This window comes from Hyperoodon ampullatus, assembly GCF_949752795.1.
Source record: "Hyperoodon ampullatus genome assembly, chromosome: 1".
NCBI lineage: Eukaryota > Metazoa > Chordata > Mammalia > Artiodactyla > Ziphiidae > Hyperoodon > Hyperoodon ampullatus.
In genome coordinates this window covers 42470416-42494543 of record NC_136914.1, presented here as the reverse complement: position 1 = coordinate 42494543, position 24128 = coordinate 42470416, and the positions used below count along the sequence as shown (strand labels likewise).

General features: G+C 41.6%; 1 protein-coding gene across 1 annotated transcript in view; it reads right to left on the bottom strand.

The window, feature by feature from the left end:
* The window catches only part of FRAS1 (Fraser extracellular matrix complex subunit 1), a gene marked incomplete at its 3' end in the record, with an annotated part of 456967 nt that extends 434834 nt beyond the window's left edge, over positions 1-22133 (bottom strand). The window contains exons 1-2 of the mRNA XM_079718352.1: positions 21927-22133; positions 15055-15086 (exon numbers count right to left, since the gene is read on the bottom strand). Of these exons, the coding sequence (XP_079574478.1) occupies positions 15055-15086; positions 21927-22002 (108 nt within the window). The 5' untranslated portion in view covers positions 22003-22133. The remainder of the gene's footprint in view (positions 1-15054; positions 15087-21926) is intronic.
* Positions 22134-24128: the final 1995 nt, after the last annotated feature.

Sequence of the window (24128 nt, the reverse complement as noted above, 5' to 3'; positions counted from 1 at the left end):
CAATATAAATATATACATATATAACGGAATCACTTTGCTGTATACCCAAAACGAACACAATATTGTAATCAACTATGCTTCAGTTAAAAAGATCAATCATTCAAAAATCAAGTGTTGGTTTCATCCTTACATCAGAATTCTCTACTAATACCAGCCAGTAGAAGTGAAACTGTATGACTTCCCTGAAGGGCAATTTGGTAATATGCATTATATATGTACACAAACATGCTTTTAAAAAATGTACATCATGTGGCTCAAAAATTGTATTTCTAAGGAATTTACCCTCAGGAAATAACTGAAAAGTGTACAAGAATGTTCATCACAGTGTTGTTTACAATACTAATATACTGGAATATGAATATCAATCAGTAGGGATGGCTACAATAATTTACACTGTATACATGATGGATTTATGATATAGATTAATGTGTATTGACATAAAAAGATATTCATTACACAGTATTAAATTTTAAAAAGTGACCAAGAAATATGCATATTATGATGCCTGTCTCTGTTAAGCACACACACACATACAACACACACACACTTATAAAAAAAAAAACGAGTTCTGCAATAAATTCACCTAATATTTAGCTATCATTATTTTTGTTCACAGAATTACGGAAATTAATACTTTTCCCTTCTTTTTATATTATATGTTTGTTCTTTTAGAACAAACATATTACTTTTAATATAATAAATAAAACAATATGACCATTCTCAGTTAGAAAAACCAAAAAAGGAAGGTATCATTCTCAAAAGTTGGTATAATATTCTGGGTTTTGTGGTTTGGTTTTTAAAAAAACATTAATATTTATCCTCTTTAATTGTTTTCTTCTTAACTCAATAATTTATTTATAGTACAAAAAATAGAATTCTTAGTTTTCAAGATACAATCTTGCTTACTAAGTATCCCTGACCTTAATAAGTTTGCATAAAAACACCTCGCAGGAATACACACACCTTGATGCTCACAGAATTTCTTTTATTATGCTTTATATTTATCTCCTGCCTGTTATCATTGAGGTTTTTCCTCCAAATCATCAGTGAAACAGAGTAAGAAATGTAAAAAGATGTTTTTTCTTCAACAGCTTAATTCATTCTACTAAAGAAATATGAGTTTCTCTCCTTTTCATAAGCACTTGAGTTATCTTATTCCCATAAAATCTCCCTCTCTTCTCCTCCTAAGTCAAACTCTTAAGAATCCTTTCTAGCAGTTCATATTTTTCCAAAGGTCCTACTATTCCTTAAAGTATCTTATCACAGTTGATCTTTCTTTTAAAAAACGTATTTTAAATGTAGGAATGATAACTCTGATAAAATTCTAAAAAGCAAACAAAAGACAGTAAGTTTTGTTGTCCGGCACAGGAGAAAAATTATACTCTTCAAAATCCAGGGTAGGATAAATAAAATAAGGTTTCCATTCAAAAAAATTGAATACAATAAAATGTACTTTATTTATCTAAATGCTACCCGGAACATAATTTAATCTTTGAAAGTTGTAAAGGAGAAAAAAGAGATGCCGACTAAAGAGAAAGGAGAAAGATTCCATCACGACCTCAGGGGGAATCATTATGAACATCAATATTAAAGGAGTAGATTAATGCCTATTAATAGGGAGTTTCACTTGACATAATCCAAGATGAACCTGTTTTTGCTGAACTAATAACTCACTGTTGGAGTATGTCTGCACACTGATTTTTTTTTTCCGGCAGTGATGGTCGGTTACATGGAGCCACCCTCTCCAAAGCTCTACAGAGCAACTACATCTGGACTCTGATGAAGAATTAGAAGAGAGAGGAACATGGCAGAGGAAGGTGCCATGATTTCTCACTTCCAACAATACGCTAATCAATTTGTAGTGACAGAGTTAGAATTCAAGAGCAAATGATTTCCATTTCAAAGGGTCCCCATGGTCTACAGAATATAATTCACATGCCTATTCCAGGCCCTATGTGATCTGGAGTTTAAAAATCCCTTCTCAGTGTTTGACCTCATCACTTCTCACACTTTAATCAAACTGGACTGCCTTTGCCACTTATGCTTTTACTCACACTGAGCCTCTATCTAAAGAGCCCTTCCCTCATCTCTTCCTATTCTAAACTGACCCATATTTTAAGGCCAAGATCAGAAGACACTTACTCCGTGAATAACAGTATTCTCAACAGCTAGAACATACTTATTACCTACTAGTGCGCACTTACACATGAAACCCCACGTACTTTCAGGTGTTATCTCATTTATTTTTACAACAGTTCTGTAATACATGCACAACTATTATCACAGATGTAGAAGACAAACTTATGGTTACCAAGGGGGAAGGGGGGATGGGATAAACTGGGAGATTGGGATTGACATATACACAGTGCTATGTATAAAACAGATAACTAACACGAACCTACTGTATAGCACAGGGAACCCTACTCAATACTCTGTAATGACCTATATGGGAAAAGAATCTAAGGAGGAGTGGATATATGTATATGTATAACTGATTCACTTTACTGTACACCTGAAACTAACACAACATTGTAAATCAACTTTACTCCAATAAAAATTAATTTTTAAAAAATCGCCATTTTAAAGACGAAGTAAGTAGCCCAAGGTCGGTCGAACAACAGTGAAGAGCTCAGACTCAAACTTAGGAAGTCTGAATCTAGAGCTCACACCCTTAGCTACACTGCTGCACACTACAGTGACACTTACCCCAAAGTGTTTTCAACTGAGTTCATTATTTGACTGTAGGGTATTGGTTAGAGTGTTTGTAGCCACAGTAACATGAAATCCTACTTATACTGGTTTAAACAATGAGGGAATTTCTTAACTCATATAACAGTTCCCCAGGAAGATCAGTTCCTGTGCTGCTCAATTCATCAGATCAAAACCAAACTCTTCAGGAAACCAAACTCTTTCCACCATTTTCCTCCATCTGTGTGCTGGATAGGTAGTCCAATGGCTGCAAAACTGTTGCAGGAGCTCCAGGGATCACATCTTCACATGCCAATGTTCAAAGACTAAGTTTTTAAATCTCCCATTAATATGGGAGAAAATATTTGCAAATGATATGACCCATCCATAAGGGGCTAATATCCAAAACATATACACAGCTCACACAACACAACATCAAAAAAACACCTGGATTTAAAAATGGGCAAAAGACCTGAATAGACATTTTTCCAAAGAAGATATGCAGATGGCTAACAGGCACATGAAAAGATGCTCAACATCACTAATTGTTAGAGAAATACAAATCAAAACCACAATGAGCTATCACCTCACACCTGTCAGATGGCTATTATCAAAAAGTCAACAAATAAATGTTGGCAAGGATGTGGAGAAAAGGGAACCCTTGTACACTGTTGGTGGGAATGTACAATAAATTGGTGTAGCCACTGTGGAAAACAGTATGAAGGTTCTTCAAAAAAACTAAAAATAGAACTACCATATGATCCAGCAATTCCACTCCTGGGTATACATTTTTTTAAAAAATGAAAACACTAATTCAAAAAGACACATGCATCCCAATGTTCATAGCAGTATTATTTTTATAACAGTCAAGATATGGAAGCAACCCAAATGTTCATCAACAGATGAATGGATAAAGATGTGGTAAATGTGTATACAATGGAATATTACTCAACCATAAAAAGAATGGAATTCTGCCATTTGCAACAACATGGATGGTCCTAGAGAGTATTATGCTTAGTGAAATGTCAGAGAAAGACAAATACTGTATGTTATCACTTATATGTGGAATCTTAAAAATATAACAAACGATTGTATATAACAAAACAGAAACAGTCTCATAGATATAGAAAACAAACTGGTGGATACCATTGGGGAGGAAGGGGTAGGGGCAAGATAGGGATAGGACATGAAGAGATATAAACTACTATGTATAAAACAGATAAGCAACAAGGATATATTGTACAGCACAAGGAAATATAGCCATTATTTTGTCATTACTTTAAATGGAGTATAAGCTATAAAAATATTAAATCACTATGCTGTACACTTGAAACTAATATATGGTAAATCAACTATACTTTTTTTTTTTTTTTTTTTTGCGGTATGCGGGCCTCTCACTGTTGTGGCCTCTCCCGTTGCGGAGCACAGGCTCCGGACGCGCAGGCTCAGCGGCCATGGCTCACGGGCCCAGCCACTCCGCGGCATGTGGGATCTTCCCGGACCAGGGCACGAACCCGTGTCCCCTGCATCGGCAGGCGGACTCTCAACCACTGCGCCACCAGGGAAGCCCAAATCGACTATACTTTAATCAATCAATCAATCAATAAAATTTAAAAACCCAAACCCCCTCCAAAAAAAGAAATTTAAAATAATAATTATAAAATAAAATCTCTCGGGCTTCCCTGGTGGCGCAGTGGTTGCGAGTCCGCCTGCCGATGCAGGCGACGCGGGTTCGTGCCCCGGTCTGGGAAGATCCCACATGCCGCGGAGCGGCTGGGCCCGTGAGCCATGGCCGCTGAGCCTGCGCGTCCGGAGCCTGTGCTCCACAACGGGAGAGGCCACAGCAGTGAGAAGCCCGCGTACCGCAAAAAAAATAAATAAATAAATAAATAAAATAAAATAAAATCTCTCATTAATAAAGAATTCTTCTTTCTCCTGAGGTTTCCTTCCTGTGAAGGGATATCAACATATACCTCCAGGGCTTTCTTTTCCTTGGGAAGGTGGCACAATTTCTCTAACTAGCAAATTTAAGGGTAACTGGGCACGTTTAACTCAGTTTTGTTTTCCTTCCTCTTCTAGGAAGCAAGCCTTTCAACCAAGAGCATAAGTTTTCCTTTGCTTCTTCAAGCAATAATTCTCACCTGAGCAGCCCTTCTGCATGGGAAAGCTGCCTCTGTAAATCTCTGTCTGTGATGCCTAGTCGGCTGGATGGTGCGGGTTCAGAATCAGTAAGCCTATCTGACTAAGAGAATTAAAGCTATATCCTCCATGTTAGCTTCACTGATTAAAAAACTCAAAAGGTGATTTTTACTTCTATATTTATTCTTTGTTTCAGAACTGGAGGGAAAGAGGTGCTCTTTATAGGGTTCTTTCAAGCACCGAAAACTTCCCTGCATAACTCATTGGCCACAACTAGGTCATATACTCACTCCTAAGCCAATCCTGGCAAGGGAATATAAACTTCCTAACTAGTTTGCAGCTAGGCGTTACACAAGTCATGTGGGGAAGGGGTGGGAACTGGAAGAAAAAATTAGGACTTTGCCAGCAGAGAAAAGGAGAAAGGGGGCTCTTGGGTAGGCACCCCAGGGTCTGTAACTCATATGTTTTAGCACATGGAAGTTGATCAATAAATATCTACAACCCAGGTGGACCACTATTACTACATATACCAACAGCAAATATGAGAGGGAGAGGGTTCTTCTAAGCCACTAATTTCAGGTTAGAGTTTCTTTTGTTTCTGTTCTCTCAGCTCTTAGACCAAGTTCCCTCTGGATTAGAGGGAAACTAAGTACAGTAAGAGCACCAAAGAATATGTATCTCTGTTAATAATTCTCTCCTACTCACGATTACAAAACCATTTCAAGAATGTAAGGTACAAGGAACTATGAAATCTGCTCTCCCATGTAGACACCCTCCTCTCCCCAGCCCATCCCACACCCATTCAATTTGCCTTTGGAAGAAAGGAATGACATAAATTTAATAAATAACCAATCTTGGGAGCTGTCAGGAAAGAACTCACAGGTCATGGCCCAAACTCAAGCATCTCCTGGGTACTAACAATAAACTTTTTCTTACTGTGAAAGCTTTTCCCTTTCCTTCATCCTTCCATTTAGTTTATAAACTCAGAGAAACTAAGAAATCATTGCTAAAAAGAATTTAGCTGGCAGACCAGAGGATACGTACTTATTTTACATAAAACTGCTCAGATTTTTAAAAATTATTTTGTGCAGATTTTATATTTGTGTCCCTTTTTGTCACACAAGCAGAATGCCATCCATATGAGATTTTCAAAGCCAAATTTTCTTTAGACATTTGCCACTCAAACTCCAAGAAAACGTAAGCTTGCTTAACTCACAATTGTCATTCGATATTTGTATATCATCTTTTCCCTTAGTAAGCAGAGGGCTTTAAAAAGTAGCTAAGGGGCTTCCCTGGTGGCACAGTGGTTGAGAGTCCGCCTGCCGATGCAGGGGACGCGGGTTCGTGCCCCGGTCCGGGAGGATCCCATGTGCTGCGTGTGGAGCAGCTGGGCCCGTCAGCCATGGCCGCTGGGCCTGCGCGTCCGGAGCCTGTGCTCCGCAACGGGAGAGGCCACAGCAGTGAGAGGCAAAAAAAAAAAAAACTAAAATGAGATAACACCATAAGGTGTTATAAATGAGTGACAGTTCTTTTCTAGGAGATATGTATATATGCATATATAAATGTACAATGTATAAAATAAACATGTATATGTATATTTTTGTAGTTATAAACAGACAAATGAAGAAAAAACCAAAATGAGGTACTAGGTTGTAAGGCAATTGGAGCAAAAATGACACAAACTTAAAAAAAAAAAAAGTGTGGAAAATGTATGGTCTGGCCAGAAAATTGAAATATATGATAATGCTACCATCTTTTGAACAAAGTAGTATGGCTGCCAAGCTCAGCTGCATCTTCTAAATTCAAAGCAAAGCATAAGAAATGTGTTTGTTAACTTAAAACATCTGTTCCTACCACAAGAATAAGAACAAGAATGAAAATGCATATGGATTATTCATCAATAGAAGCACAAAATCTCTTGTACTATTCCTCTCACACAACTATGCTCAGAAGATATGAATTTCCAAAGAGGAAACTACCACATCTGATTATGGTGGACGATTTATAAAAACCCAGTAAAGAAAAAAAGAATCATCTGAGGCACCTAGAACCCAATTCTCACTGCCTGGTACCCAAGGTACAAAATCAGTCCACTTGAAGGAACGCAGGGGAGAAACCCTTCATTGTACACCTCTGGGGTCAGAAGATTTTCTCACCACCACTCCACCCCTGCCACAAGGGCTTCCATAAGGCAGAAACACACAGCTCTAATCTTCAATTCATGCAAGTCAGAACCCAAGTTAGAAAGGCTTTGTAAGTCATCTAGACCAAGCCACCACTATCTCATTTATGATACAGACTTTCCAGTCTCCACTTGAATATCTCTAGTTAAAGGAAGCTCATTACTTCTCAAACCTTATTCCAGCACCTAGCAGAGTGATGATGTGCTGATTTTTGGTAAAAAAAAAAATGTTTTTACCCCAGAATAATTATATTTTAATAAAGAGTAGTCTCTCCCACTTAAAGGCATATTACTCAGTATTTAAAAATAAATGAAGAGGCTGAAAAAATGATGAATTCTTGTTAAACTATAATGAAAAACAGTGATATCCTACAATACCCAATAGTACTCTTAAGGGAAATTAAGGAATGGCTGACTTTATTGTTTCCCCTCTGAGTATATCCACAAGATGCCAAGCATTCTCCCCACTGCTGAGAAGTTCAGGGTGTTTAATAGCAGTCGCTGACCAAGATTTACTAAGTGTCTGGGGGGGCTTTGAGCATTTAATAGGGAAAGCCTCCAAATTCTCTTCATTTCTCTTCTCCATAAAATTTCTTGAGCACAAACACAAGTCTGAGACATTTTCATTTCTATGGGCTACATCTTTTGTGTTACAGTTTCAAATAAAATAATGCTATAGCACATCAATTTTTTAAAAGGACGCTAGCACTGAAGAGCTCTACTTGCCTTCTTTAATCCTCCTTAACCCTAATCAACAAGGCTTACAGATTAGACCAGAAGTTCTCAATTTTTCCCACCACAATATTCAGTGGATAACACTCCCACGAATGTATCAGACTTTGACAAGACACTAAAAATATTTTGTAAAATCTTTAATAGAAGTAAATTAAAACCACAATGAAATATTACCTCAAATCTGTTAAGCGGGCTATTACAAAAAGACAAAAGATAACAAGTATTGGAAAGGATGTGGAGAAAGGGAACTCTTGTACACCGTTGGTAAAAATGTAAATTAGTGTAACCGTTATGGAAAACAGCATGGAGGTGCCTCAAAAAAATTAAAAATAGAACTACTTTATGACCCAGAAATCCCACTCTGGGCATAAGTCCAAAAAAAATGAAATCAGGATCTTGAAGAGATATCTGCATTCCCGTGTTCCTCTCAGCATTATTCCCAATAACCAAGATGTGGAAACAACCCAAATACTCATCAACAGAAGAGTGGATAAAGAAAATGTGATACAGATAATGGAATATTACTCAGCCTTAAAAAAGAATGAAATCCTGCCGTTTGCAGCAACATAAGTGCACCTGAAGGACATTATGCTAAGTGAAATAAGTCAGATGCAGAAAGACAAATACGGCATGATCTCACTTACATGTGGAATCTAAAATAGTTACCCTCATAGAGCAGAAAGAAGAATGGCTGGCAGGGGGTGTGGGGAAGAGAAAAGGGGAAGAGTTTAGTCAAGGGGTACAAGGTTTCACTTATGCAAGATGAACAAGTTCTGGAGATCTAATGTATAACAATGCGACTATAATTAACAATACTATATTATATACTTGGAAGTTGCTAAGAGGGTAGATCTTAAGTGTTCTCACTATGGAAGGAAGGAAGGGAGGGAGGGAGGGAGGGAGGAAGGAAGTGAGAAAGGAGTGACTGAGTTGATGGATATGTTTATTAGCATCAAGCTAATTATTTCACAACATATACACATACCAAATCATCAAGTTGTACGTCTTAAATATATACAATTTTTATTTATCAATTATACCTCAATAAAGCTGGGAAAAGATTTAGTAGAATATGTAGGATTGACTGCAGGTGAGGGCTCAGCTGTAACTCCACCCCTTTTCTTTTATTCAAGAAAACGTATCAGCAATATGGGAAGAGTAGCGTTGTAATAATTATATACATATATGTATAAAACAATATTATATAAAAAACAAACAAATAGCAAACTCAGGTGCTCTAACAAATTTTTTGTGACCTTCCTCAAACTGCTAACAACACAATAGTGAACCTTTGCCCAGGGTGAGAACTAACCATGAGACTAAAATTCAAGCTTAAGTACTAGAGTAAGTTAAGAATTTTAAAGTTCTAAAGCTGCACAGTCCGATACAGTAGCCTCGACCCACGTGAGGCTATAAATTTTAATTAACATTAAGCAAAATTTAAAATCTAGTTCCTCAGTGTCACTAGCCACACTTCAAGTGCTCAACAGCCACATGTGGTTTGTGGCCATCATACAGGACGATGAAGCTCTGGTACATTTCCATCAGCACAGAGCATTCCATTGGATGGCCCTGGGCTAAGGAATCTTGGAGAGGATCTAATCTAACTCTCATTTTACGAATTTAGAAACTGAGACCTCATTTCATTCAAGTGACTTACTCAGTACTACACAGCTAGTAATTACAGAGCCAAAACCCGAACCAAGACACCCTGGCTTCTACCACGCAGTCATTTCCACTCCGACATGTCGTTGCCACCTAGGTGATGTGAGTGTCTCTTCCTTGCCAAGCACAGTTCTGGGTTCTTTCACAAGCATGCTCTCAGGTAATCCTCCATCAACCCTATGAGGTATATTATTATATAGACAATGAAATTGAGACTCGGCTGTTTAAAGTATCATATCTGAGGCCACACAGCAAGTATGTAGCAGAACCAGATTTAAACTCCAGAGCCTGGATCTTTCCACTGTGTTATACTGTATATAGTAAACACTCCACAATTTTAATTCTTCTTGAAAACTTCTTCTTCCTTCAAATATGCTAAAAGTTAGTGCCTCATGATGCACTTTGTCAGCATTTGTGAGGAAAAGTATTCCAAGTAGGAAAATCCCAACACTCAACACTTTTGATCTGGGGAAGAAGAGAGGCTGTGTCCACCTTTGCTAAGTGTAACTGCTTTACAGCAACAGTAAGAGCGGCTAACCTTTATGGTAGGTCACAAGCTAAGCGCTTCCTGCTGGTCTCTTTTAACCTTCACAACAGCCCTGTGAAGTAAGTCATTCATCTCCGTTTTACAGATATAAAAACTGAAGAGTCCAACCATCCACCCCCAGGAAGAACCTATAAAGGAGATGTTTGCTTATGGTGAGGCCAAAGGAAAGTGAAATTCTTTTTACTCAGTGTTGATAGAAAAGGACAGGAGATAGGTGAAAACTTTGAAATAAAAAATCTGTTTTCCTCCTCACACTTGATGCCCCTGTCACAGTTAAACATATTAAGTAGGTAGCTTCCCTCTGAGGGACCCCTGATTTAACCTGGTCACTCTCTCTTCCACTGTGGCTGACTTTGGAGAAAGTCCTGAGAGCCTAGGGGTGCAGCGATATTGTGGAGGAAGAAACACACTCCAAAATAGACTATGCAGTGTTTCTAAAGGTAGGGGACCTTCCTGGGTATTTTCTGACCTGAGGAATGGAAAGAAGCAAAAGGAGGGAAGACAGTGTTAAAGAAAGAAGAGAGACAGACAAAGTCAGTACATAACTGAGAGACGGCTTCATGGGGCTTAGAACCCAATGACCCCAGAGTGTCTCCACGAGTCCATAGAGGTGTCAGAAGTTGGGAAACACAGCACATTGCTGGGGATTTGTGTGGGTACATATATATAATATAGCATGTACTATATGTTAAGATGGAATAACCCCCAAACCGTCCCTGCTTCGTGTGGTGAATTTAGTGCACGCTAGTGTGGGAGAGCCTCAGCTAAATGGGAAGGGGTGAACCAGGGACAGCTGGCTTTTGCAGGAGGTCAGGACAGAGACTGGCAGAGACAACTGCGTGACAGGTGCAGCAGGGAGGGGGTGGGCACATAGGGCTGATGGTAAAATAAGCTAGCTGTGTTCAGAGACAACAAGCAGACTGGCTTGGCTGTGAGAAACGGCATGCTCGGTGGAATGGCTTTAAAGTCAGACCCAGGTTGCAACGCCCTCTTCCTCTAGCACTGACTAGCTGTGTGATTTTTGAACAAGTGACTTAGAGTTTCTTAGCCTCAGGTTCCTGATCTGTAAAGACAACGCCTACTTCCTGAGATCATTGAGAGTGTGAAATACATAGCAGGTGCCAAATAACAGTTCTTTCCTCTTGTCCTTCTTCTTGGCTGGTAAAGAGGAATTTTGTTATTGCAGAAAAGAACATACCAGGCACTGCGTCTGGGTGTCTTCCCCACATTACCTCCTTTACTCTACAAAAACCCTTCAGGATAGGCTCTATTTATCCCCATTTCACATAGGAGGCGATAGAGATTCAGGAAGGTTATGTAACTTGGTCACAGAGCTGATTTGTAGCAGATGAGGAAGAATCAGAACAAGGTCTGTCGACAAAAACCCTAATATGAAAATTTACATGCAACCCAGTATTCATAGCAGCACTGTTTACAATAGCCAAGACATGGACACAACCTAAATGTCCACCGACAGAGGAATGGATAAAGAAGATGTGGTGCATATACACAATGGACTACTACTCAGCCATAAAAAAGAATGAAATAATGCCATTTTTGCAGCAACATGGATGGACCTAGAGGTTATCATACTAAGCGAAGTAAGTCAGACAGAGAAAGATAAGTATCATATGGTATCACTTATATGTGGAATCTAAAAAATGATGCAAATGAACATATTTACAAAGCAGAAATAGACTCAGACATATAAAACAAACTTACGGTTACCAAAGGGGGAGGGAAAAACTAGGAGTTTGGGATTAACAGATACATACTACTATATATAAAATAGATAAACAACAAGGAACTACTGTATTGCACAGTGAACTATATTCAATATCTTGTATTAACCTATGATGGAAAAGTATCTGAAAAAGAATATATATATATATGTATAACGGATCACTTTGTTATACACCTAGCTATATAGTTGTGCTATATAACACAACATCGTAAATCAACTATACTTCAATTAAAAAAAAATTTTTTTAAAGGTCTGTCAGACTACAGAGGCACTGAATGAACCACTCTATCTGGCAGCTTCCCAGGCAACAAGTGATGAGATGGAAAAGGTATCAGTGGAAGGAATCCTTACAAGATAGGTTGAGAGTTAGCAACTAGCAGCCAGAGCCTAGATCTGTGTTCTCATTTGCTTGGAATGTTTCATGGAATTCTGGGTGAAGCTGGTGCTTTGCCATTTTCAACCAGACCCACTTTCCACTTCTGGTTACTCACCTGAGTAATGAAGGAAGCACAAGAACTTCAATCCCTGCCTCACTCTCCCCACCTATAAAATGGAGAGTTTGGACTACATGATCTCCAAAGTCACTCCCAGCTCTAAAATGCACGTGGGTAGAATTTACAGGGTTTGGGGCTGGGACACTATGCCACTATCCTCAGAGCCAGCCCCTGGCTGTGATGCCTCTTACCATAGAAATCCTCTCACCCAAGGAGTTGTTTAATCAGAGAATCCTAGAACAGTATATAAATGTTCTTAAACTTTGTATTTTAATTCAAAATCATAAATGCACATTCATTCAATTTCATTGATGCAGGTGCAGTGCTTTTCTTCAAGACCAGGTCATGTGGCAAGAGAGCAGTGATGAATTATTCATACAATTAGCTATGGTCACAATGCATCATCCCCACTTCCAGTCTGAAGTTCCTTAAAATGGAAAGAGAACTTCAAGAGGTTGCAAATAAATCCGAACGCAGAATCTCTCTGGACTTTTGTGCTTTTCCCCCAATCTTTGATAGTTGTTTCTCTCATACTTAATTTGACAGCAAATTTTCAGTGACTCACCTCTATAGAGTCTTTTTTTAAAGTATTCAACATGGTTTCCCCAGAAACAAATGCTATTTCTTTTCATATTCCCATTTCAGCAGTTTAATTAAACTATAAGTCAGGTTTTGCCATTCTTCTGCTCTAGCTCCTCCAACGGCTCACCCACCTGATTGAAAGGACAAGCTAAAGTCCATAGAAGGACACGCTGCTCTGTCACTGCCAACCTCTCTGACCTCATCTCCTGCCATCCTCCCCCTGGATCACGTGCTCCAGCCACAATGACCTCCAAGTACTTCTTCAAATGGCCAAGCAAGGTCCCACTTCAGACTTTACACTCCCTGTGGAATTCTCTTTCCCTGGATATCCAAGGGGCAAGCTCTTATAGTGCCCTTCAGGTCTTTCTTCAAATGTCACCTTACTTTCTCAGGGAGCCCTTCCCTATCCCCTTATTTCAAGAGGTCACCCTTGTCCCCTATTCAGCCTTTTCTATCTCCCCACCCCCATACTGTTTTCCTCCTTAGCACTAATCTGACATTCTAAATATTTTATTCATTAGAATTCGAGCTTCATGAAGGCAAGGATTTTGCCTGTTTGTTCACGGATGCATTCCCAGTGCCTAGAATAGCAGGTCCAGAGTTGTCACCACTCAGTAAATATTTGTTGAATAATAATCTTTATTATTGTAGTAAATGTGTTGCCTTTCTGCCTGAGTTGCATAACCACAATCACAAGTACATCAGGGTAGAGGAGGTGTGGGAACAAACATAGCAGAGTCTTGGTAAGCAAAGAAGGCAACTAGAGGGGTCAGGAGTGTGCTAGTGCCCACTCCTTTAACTTGATCAAACCAAACTGACCTCTCCCCATACTTGATGCTTTTGTATTCAAATGTACAATACCATGCTGCCACGTCAAACATAGAAGGTAGTCTAGCCACTTTCTTCAGTTCAGGAGAACAACAGAAAGAAGACAGGTTGTTTTGTTCTGGTCCACCCCTTAATGGTCAATTACCTTTAGCAAACCTCTCTCTCTCTCATCCTTGGTTCTTCATTAAAAAGGGGGAGAGTATAAAATAATACATGACCTGCCTATTTCACTGATCTGCCGTATGTATCAGGTAGATAGATAGCTATGAAAAGATATTGAAAAGTTACAAAGGACTCTATACAATAAGCAATTTTCTTTGTATTAAAATGGACAACTAACTTGTCTATAATATCTACTACAGCTCCCCAAAACTGATGATGTATCTTATAGCACTTTGATTTTAAAATGATTCCTAAAATGTATTAAAGAATAAACAGAAGGAAGAGCAGGCTTTTAAGGGCATGGAATGGGAAAAAGAGTGGAAAATGGCTTTCACTTGATTCTTTAACAGAAAAATATAAGGAAGGAAAAAACACATAAATCTCCAGAGCAGTAACTATATTACATAAAGTTCAGATTCAAGAACGTCTACAATTATCTAGACTCTCAGATATTTCAAATATTTCTCATCTATTTCGATACCACAAGGACAATCCAAGATGACATATTGGTATCACACATGTCAATAGCGGGTTGGGATGTAAATGAGCAAACCCTTTCCAACCATCTGAGTTTTGTTTTTATTACAGCATTTATTAAACTAAAATAAAAAAGTGGTGAAGAATGACTTGTCACACCACTTATTAGAGTTGATGGAGTGTAGCCGGTCTTTTCAATTGGCTTCTAACACACTGTTATGCACCATAGTACATTATTAATGAAAAGAAATGCAGGAATCTTGCATCAGCTTTTCCCCCAAGTGATCCTGACATTAAATTCAAAATCAGTTCTCCTCTACATGGCAAAGGATCAGAGATAAAATGTTAATTTGTTTGTTACCAAAACTTAAAAGTATAATTCAAAGCAACAGTCAGGATTCTCCATATTGTACTCAATAATTGTATATGTTTTTGGAGGGGGGGTTCAAAGGAAGAAGCAAACAAGTTGTTTGGAAGATAAACAAATTGTGCCCTAGTTCGTATCTGACAAAAGAATGGGATCTAATTTTCTCTCTGACTGAAAGAACTCACAAGACAGCCATGGAATGCAAATTGGTGTTGGGTGTTTGAACTTCTCTTCCAATATCTGAGTATCCAAATGGAACTAATTCACTCTGGAAAAGGTATTAAGTAATTGAGCATGATTGTGCCAGAATGAGGGATAATCCTCAAACTGAAAAGGAAAATAAATACATTTTACAATGACAGGGTCACCTCACTCACTCAGTAACCTCAATCAAGCATTTTACATTCAAAAAAAAATAAACCAAATATATGAAGAATGACCTACCGCCAACAAGGAACCCTGATAGACACAAGCACCTGTGGGGAAAAAACAAAACAAGAATTAAAAGGGATGCATAATAGACCAATAGGCACTGCCCTGGCCAAAGTACACTAAAACTGCATCTACATGCATCATAATCAGCCAACTGTGCTTTTTCCAAAGCTTGAGGATTCTGCCCCTGGGGAAAAAATCCCATACACCAAAACAACATTTCTTGGACATGCATGAGGGGAAAGCATTATTAAAACTCATTATTTGAATTTTAAAATAAATGTATGTATAACGACATGCTATAAATACACTGGTGTATTTTCCTATATGACAAATCAGCAAAGCCTTCCTAATCCAGGCCCAATTTACTTATCCAGGCTTCTCTGCCACTCTTTGCTTACACAAATTCTCCAGTCCAACCCAAGAGGCCAACTTAGGATCCCATGGTAATGCTTTCATATGCCAGTGCCTTTACTCATTTTTGTTTCCTGCAGGAGATGCATTTGGTCTAATCAATTTCCTTGAACTTGATCCCATCTCCTTCATGGAGCTTTCCAGCCCACAAAATTATGCTTTTTCTAAACCAATTTTTGAACAGCACAGCAGGTGTTGATTTAACCTATAAACATGTAGGCAGTGTGCTAACAGATACTAGCTCAGAAACAGGCTGCAAAGCAGATTGAAATAGCATACACACACCAAGACAGATCACACCTTGACAACGTGCCACAGTTAATCTCCAAAGAGGGAAAGACACATTTTACTACAGTGCTTGGATGCCAACAGATCATTCATGAAGTCTCAGTACTATTAACTTCTCAGGAAAGGACTAGTCTACCTTATCTACTAATAATGGAATTAAGAACAATATTCAAAGAAAAGGAGATGGTTATTTACACTTGGGGTTTGAATCAAAGATCTCCATGGGTAAATTTATTGAAATGAATTTTTGTGCCCTTGAAATTCAAATAAGAATAACTTGAGATAAAATCCTGGGGGGAAATTCTTCCTGACTTATTTTTAAGAAATTCTGTTCCAAAGACAGTATTTCAGTCTATGGTATATCATAAGAAAGGAGATATAGATATAGATATAGATAGATAGATATGTATATATAAACACATATATGGATATATATATATATAAAATAATCATATGACATGTGGATATGGATATATATAAAATAATCGTGGGCTTCCCTGGTGGCACAGTGGTTGAGAGTCCGCCTGCCGATGCAGGGGACACAGGTTCGTGCCCTGGTCCGGGAAGATCCCACATGCCGCGGAGCGGCTAGGCCCGTGAGCCATGGTCGCTGAGCCTGCGCATCCGGAGTCTGTGCTCCGCAACGGGAGAGGCCACAACAGTGAGAGGCCCGCGTACCGCAAAAAAAAAAAAAAAAAAAAAAAAAAAAAAAAAAAAAATCGTATATAGGTACATAAATATATATCAACACAATGCAATTCCTAAATTATGTAAATGGACTTATTTAATTACTTCTCACATTTAAAAGTTAAACATAAAGATCATCACTTAGGTACAATTTAACAAAATTTAACCTTTAGAATAAACAAACAAAATTTAACCTTTAGATAAAACCATCCTCAAGTAATTTTACTACCCTCCTCCATAGCACTACCCCCCAAAGGCCAGTAAACTTTCAAAGCTCCAAAAGGAATCAGGTATCTTAAGATGTATCCAAGTACTCATATCAAAACCCATTTCTGGAAATTTAGACAGATGTTATAAAGTCACAGTAACATGAAAAAATAAAGCAGCATTGGGTGTGGCATCACAAACACACTTGGTTAAGCCAAACATCTGCTAGAAACTCAAGTCAAAACTATGTGTAACTGCTGATAAATTCTATCATTAGAAAAGGGAAATAACTCAATTTGGGTTGCTCTAGGATGTACAATTCTAAAAGAAATAAGCCTTGGTCTCTGAGGGCTTTCCTAAAACACAACATCTCTACCCGAAAGGCAGCTGCAGAAATAAGTCTCCATTAACACAGCTTCCAAAACCTCATTGCTTCCCTGTAGAAAAAAGGAAAGCATTCTACTGTGATGCCAAGTCCCATCAAACATTCATCACCACCCAATGCCAGATGCAATCCTCCAAAGCAAGCGTATTTCTCCCACACTGGCACAAGCTTCACACCCACCAGCAGACTAAGTCAGGAGGTTTGTTGGCATTGGGTGCTAGGTGCAGCTTCTGGTTCTGCCTTTTCACTAATCGATCGACTCATATACTTTGGAAAACAAAGTTACTCTCTCCACTCATCACTTTTTTTCTTAAGGATCACTGGAATGATTGCAACTCTACCTGAAGTTTCGATTTGGGCTTTATTTGAACTTGAAGCTCCAGCTTAAGGGGAATTCTAACTGATGATGCAGATCTAGAAGGAGAAACAGGCCTTCTTCAAGGGAAAACAGGAAAAATAAGGGACCAAGAACTTTGCCAGTTTCAGGGCATGGAATACAGCTGAGGTGGCAGGTAATTTAAGTTCTGACACCTGTGAGAAAGTGCATAAAGTTGTGCAGGGTGAAGGGATCACATGGTGCCAAGAAGGAAGCTGAGATCTTGAGACCTTCCTCCTGTGGTTGGCGCCTTTCTTGCAGGTCACATAGGCAAAATGTCACTTCATATTCATTTAAACAAATGTCACTTCATATTCATTTTTAGGCCCTTTGGCACATTAGAATGTACACTATTATGAGACACCTGTATAAAATCTGAAGTTTTCAGAGGAAATTTGAGATATAATTTGCACTAGTACTCACATCCTGAAACTATTCACTAAGGAAACCCTACCTGATTACGTGAGTAAATTAGAGAAGTTAAATCTAAGTCACAAAATGTCAGACCCATTTGTTCAAAGAAATAGTGGCACATGTGACCATAACATACGAAGAAGTTTGGAAAGCATGGTATCACAAAAACATGACTCATTAGGAACAAGCAGCCACAAGTTGGCATTTAAATGTTCAAGCTTTATTTTGTGCTATAATTCAGCATATGGCTTGTACACTGTGGAATAGTTAAAATAGAATCCTTTTCTGGACTGACAGGACAGCTCCTGTCCTGATTATTGTCAACCAGGAGTCAGATCAATTAATAGAGTAGTTAAAACAAAAATGGGCCAACTGTTTTTGAACTAGTGTAAGATTTGGCACACGACTCCGACTATGCCATGTGGTAGTCCCCTCTCCTCTCCTGAGCCAAGTGGTGGACAGTATTTTATGACTACTCATATCTGAGTAAAATTGAGTAATATTAGCACTCAAGTCCACAACAGTGAATACAGATGACCATGCTCTCACTAAAGGATTTATTTGCAGAGGGTTAACACCCAGAATCCAATCCCCAGAGGAGAACAGAAATGCAATATGATGGAAATAAGAGCCTATGACAATACAACACCTTTTATTTCCACTAGCTGGTAGTTGCAAAAGCCAAAAGATGCAGAGTTGTAATTATTCAATATTGGGAAACCCATCAAGGACCAACATTTACATGTCCCTACTGCCACCTTACCTATATTAATGATTTCCAGGTATGCAAACTCCTTGAGGGCAGGTATTATTATTATTTTGATGTCTGTATGTCCCTACCAGACATAACCTAATAACCTGATATATAAGCTATCAATAAAGATTTGTGGAATGAAAGAATGAAGAGATAGGCTATTTTTCCCCATCCAATGTCTTTCCTTCCTTAACACTGAGTTTTAAGCACTGAATCCTACACAGAAGGAACTCTTCTACCAAGAGTGGAACCACATATGCTGATCCACCCATAAATAAAATACTCTGTCTATCAAATGATCCTTTTCAGTATATTCTGCTAATGGCATTTAAAGGAAAAAGACTGGAAGATTGTAAGCTTGGCTAAAGTCACGTGGGGAGTGATGGACATAGACTAGAACTCAATTCTCTTAACCAATTCAAGACTCTTTATCCACAGCCAAGATGTTCTATCTAGTGTAATTTCACAGGATTTCCACCAGTCGACACAACTCAAGATGTACTTCTCCAGAAACACATGTGATTCAGAAAGCAGCCATGTTTGCTAGAAGTTTCTCTGTGACTTGTTGATTTTATTAAGTTCTCAAATCACAGTAGTTTTCAGCTTGGCGATATAAGAAAATGTAAAATAACACTGCCAATAACCTGCTTGTAAACCTTCATTTTTCTTTTAATAACTAAAATAAAATTCAGAACTAGAAAGATGCAGCTGACCAAAAATAAGGCAGCAAATACTGATCGTTTTTTTTTTTTCTATGCTGGATGATTAGCAGAAGTATTTTAGAGCTACCACCTAGCCAACTTCTGCATTTGGTGAATAACAGACCACAGCCCAAAGAAGTTAGGTGGTTCATTCAAGGTCACACAGCAGCAGTCTAAGCTTAATTTGAAATGTGATTTGGCAATACTCATTCACCTGACCAAAAATTTTTAGCACTTATTGTGTACCAGGAGCTGAGTTGGAAGTATAATAACCAGAAGCCATCCTAAGCCCTCTGCGAGTACACAGTTAGGTGAGGAAGATTGTATCTTTATCAACTAAAATTATAGAATTATTAACTGGTGTACCAGAAACATATATGACATGCTCTCTGAGCACTGAGAAGAAAACAACAAATTCTGCCATGGCCCGGACAGCAACAGTAACACAGAGTAGGCCGCATCAAGAGACCCACACGTGTGAATGCTTCTTTTCCATATTTAAAAATCATTGCCAAGGCTAATAATAAAAACTTGAGGAAATCTCTAATCTCCTTAAGCTCTCCATTCTTGACCTCAATGCTCCTATTTTTAAGAGAAAAAGAAAACCCTGACAGAACCAAATCAAAGGACTCATCAGATGACAGCTGATTTTTTGGCTGTGGGACTGTTATCATTTAATTAATTTAATGAGATAAAGTACATAAAGTGCTTAGCATAGTGCCAGGCAAATAGTACAGTGCTCAGTAAATGTCCATATTCATTCATTCATTCATTCATTATTAGGTAAGCATCATTATGACTTGGATGGAAACTCTCAGATATCTAAGAATCCAAGTTGTGGGATGATTCTAGAATGTTCTGAAGGTGGGATGAAAGAGTAAGAAGCAAAGTTTCCAAAGAATCTTTGGAGGAATAGCGCCCCTCGTGCCCTACACTCCTCCCCCATTAGAAGACTTTGGACGTTTTTAAACTTTGCCCTTCTTGTCAACCACTCTTCCAAAGGCCCTTAGTAATAATGGCTTTTGTAATTTCAAGAGATTTGCTTCTGAAAAGCAAATCTCTTACATCATTCCAACTGCCCCCTGGTGAGCTATCGGGGACAGACAGCACGTTTTCCGCGTTGTGGGACATGATCCTAAATAGGAAACTGCCACCACCAAGTGCAAACGTAATTTTTCTGTCTCAAATTCACATTTGGGTGGCCTAGGTTGACTCTCCCATGTGCTTTACTACAATTAAGCCCTATACGTTTTATTGTCTTTTAAGTTTGCATACACTCGCACACATAAAATAAAGACACGGTTCTACAGGTTGAACAATGCTGCACAGGCCCCAGACCTGCACTTCCCGGGGATGATACACACTTGGCATAATTCCCGGGAGGGTGCGGGCTGGCGGTCTCTCCACCCACAGGAAAGTCCCCACTGCCGTGCGTTTCCAAAGCCACCGCCACTTTCTCCCGGGAAGCTAGCTAGGAAAAGGCCGCTGCTCAGGTGACTGCAGGTGGATCCGAGCAGGGCTGTGTCCTCCTCCGGGGCTGCCGCTGCCCCCAGTCCCACGCCCGGGTCCGCACCCGAGCGGAGAAGGCGCCCCGCCCCACGCCCGCGACGGCCGCGGCTGCGGCTCTGATTTGCCGCGGGGCAGGTGAACTCTTCTTCCCGCAGCTGGATGAATAATGAACGGAGCCGGGAGGGGAAGCCGAGAGCCCTGCGCGGTAGATTAAGCCGTCTTCCTCAGCCCGCCGGCTCCCTTCCCCCTCCCTAAGCACCCGCTAGGCAACTAGCCTCCCGACGCTAGGCAGGTGGGAGCTCACGCCGCCTCGCGTCCCCGGGCCCGCCATCCTAGGACCCACAAACTCTTGATTTCCTTATCGATTCATTTATTTGCCTGAGCTCACATTGCTCTTGCTATCATGGCGACAATTCCCACAGTCTCCTTCTTTCTCACCCCCAGCTCCAGGGTTTTACACTTAGGTTGGAGTCTCGGAGGAAAACTGGGAGGCAGGGGGCGAAGTCAGAGAACGGAGCTAAACTCTTATTAACCACTTCTTTTCTGAGGAAGAGGCAGGCTCGTGCCTCTCTGTACTGGGGAGGTTTCTTGTGGTGCGATTGAATTGTCTACTTCCAGAACACGCTCTAACCACCTTATAAAATCTTAATTGGACTTTAAGGGTAGACTCATTGGGGGAAGGAGGGAGGGCGAGAAGGGTGTTTTAAGGCGCCGGATTTTATTTTTCATAGGAGCATAAGTATTTTTACACAGGTAATTGCAATTGTTCACTCCTCACCTACGCTCCATGTAGATGCTTTCCATTCGGGGGCACCGGGGAAGTGGGAAGAAAGAGAATCCAATTTCAGAGATGGCACCTCGGTCGGCCACCCCCCCACCCTCCCAAATGCACTCAGGGCAGAGAGGGAGGAGGGAATGGGGCTTGTGATCTGCATATAAAACAATCAGGAGTTGGAATCTTCTCACAAAAAGCCCCCTCTAGTTCCACGGCCACCCATCCCCAAAAAACTTCCATCTGACCCACAATGCCATACACCCGCTGAGCTTTTTAAAAAGCACGCTCTCTCTCTCTCTCTCTCTCTCTCTCTCTCTCTCTCACACACACACACACACACACACACACACACACACACGGCACCGCTCTCTCACCTTCAGAATGATGAGGCAATACTGCAAATTCCGCCAATGCTAGGGCCACCCCGAGCCACACTTTGAAGACACTCATTGCCGCCTCTGCGCCCACGCTGGACAAGCCCAGCCTTCAGCATCCAAGAACCAGTTCTCGGCCAAAACGCAGCCTTCGGCGCCCCGGGCTGAGCGCCCCGAGAGCGGGGTGCGACGGGCGGCGGGCGGCGGGCGGTCACCTCCGGGGAAATGAGGCGATGGACGGGCGAGAGCGACACTCTCGTGGCGGGGGGGAGGGGGAGGGATTCAATTCACTCACTGCCGGGCGGAGAGCGCGCCTAGCTCTCCAGCAGAGCAGGGCGCCAACGTCGGCTGAGCTCGGGAGAATAAAAGAGGAGGCAGGGCGCAGTGACCCGCGGCCAAGGCTCGCCGGAAAGTTGCCCGTCACCAGCCGATTGGATCTCCCAGCATTTCCCGCAGGCCGGACCCGCCCGCTCCCGGGTCCCCAACCGTGGAGATCCCGGCGCAGGTTCTTCGGCAGCAGCTTTCTAAAGTTCGCTTGACACTCGCAGCGTCGGCCGAGGGGGTCGCCAGGAGCCCCAAAAGACCCACCCACTCCTCCTTCTGGGCTGGGCCACCCGGCTCGGCGGACCTCAGCCACCCGGGGCGGCTCGCGGGAAACTTCGTGCTGCGCTGCGGGCGGCTCGTGCGACTCGCCGGCGCTGCAGCCGCACGCCGCCGCCGCGGGCTGCGCTCCCTGCCGCAGACTCCGCGAAAGCTTCGGAGGAAAGCCGGGGGCGGCAGAGCCGGGGACCCCGCCGCTACTTTCCCGCCCCCGCCGCTGGCCCGGGTGAGGAGCCCTGCGGGGCGCGGCTCGCTCGGCGCCAGCCGCCACCTCCGCCCCGTGCGCCCCGAGCAGGTCTGCTGGGTCGAGGTGTGATTACGGGAGCGGAGGAGGAGCCATGGTTTTAAATGCAGCGAGGAAAATGCTAGAGAGCCTGGAAAGGACTTCCGAACTAGAGCCACTCGACCGGAGAGCCCGGAAACGCACAAAATAAGGCCCCCCTCTGGAACCCCGTGTTTAAAGGACACACGCTCCGCCTTCCTCCGCCTCCCCCCACCCCCCCTCCTTCCTCTCTCCTTTGCTCGGTGCGAAAATGGACCCAGAGACTCGGAGCTTTTGCAAAAGATTCCAGAGAGTCACGTGGAAAGGGGAGAAGCGAGGAGGGGGGAGTGAGGGGAGGCCGAGAGAGCAACCTGATCCCCTTATTCTTTCTGCTGGAGTTCGGATTGCCTTTGTCTGGGGCGGCATCAAAAGTGGTCACACCAGGGAGGGCTGGAGGGGAAGACGGCGTGGTCCTGGCTCCTGCACAGCCTAGGGACCCGCGAACCGGATCCACAGCCCTCCCTTGGGAGGGGGTATGCCCACATTCAACGACCCCAGCTCTACTCCCCACACAGACACCCCGCCACTCCGGCTGCACTAAGAGAGTGAGGCAGATCTGATCCATCTTCCTCGCTCTGAGACCATCAGGTCGTCGCATCGTGGGTTTACCAGCAGCCTGGGAGGATCTCGGTGTGTGTGTCCTAGGCGAGGCCTCCCACCGCGAATGCACCTTTCCCTCTCCCTGAGAGAGGCTGTCAGTGGAACACTACGCAGCCTCTGCGCGGTGGCTCCAGCTGCGCCCCCAAATGCCAAAGACTGGGAAGTAAATGTCAGGGCAGGGAACACTGGGGCATGCCCTTGAAGAGTGGATGTCTTGATTCCTGGTCAGGACTGAGTGCCGGCAGCTATTTTTTAATAGGACCAAATAAAAATAGCTGGTCTAGGGTTTATTTTATGAGAATAGTTGCATCAGAAAGATGCTGCCTGGATTATAAGTGGCCCAGAGAAGAGACGTCCTGGGTCTCTCAGTTGACCTCAGATGGGCTAGCCTGTCAGAGGGGAGTTTGTCCAAGCATTGAACTCCGAGGTGTGAAACAGCAGGGGCCCAATTTATTTCCAGTCCCATCACCATAATCCAGTGGACGTTCTGCTCCGCTCTAGCGCTACTTGGAACGATTCACTTTTCAGAATAACTCAATAAATTGTAACCAGCAGATCTTGTAACTATTACAATTAGCCCAAGCAAAAGGAAACGTCTGACAACCTAGCGCTGATCTTTAAGTATTCACAAGACCCAGGGCTTGTGCAAGTCTCTGCTGGGCTGTGGTAGTCTCAGGGAC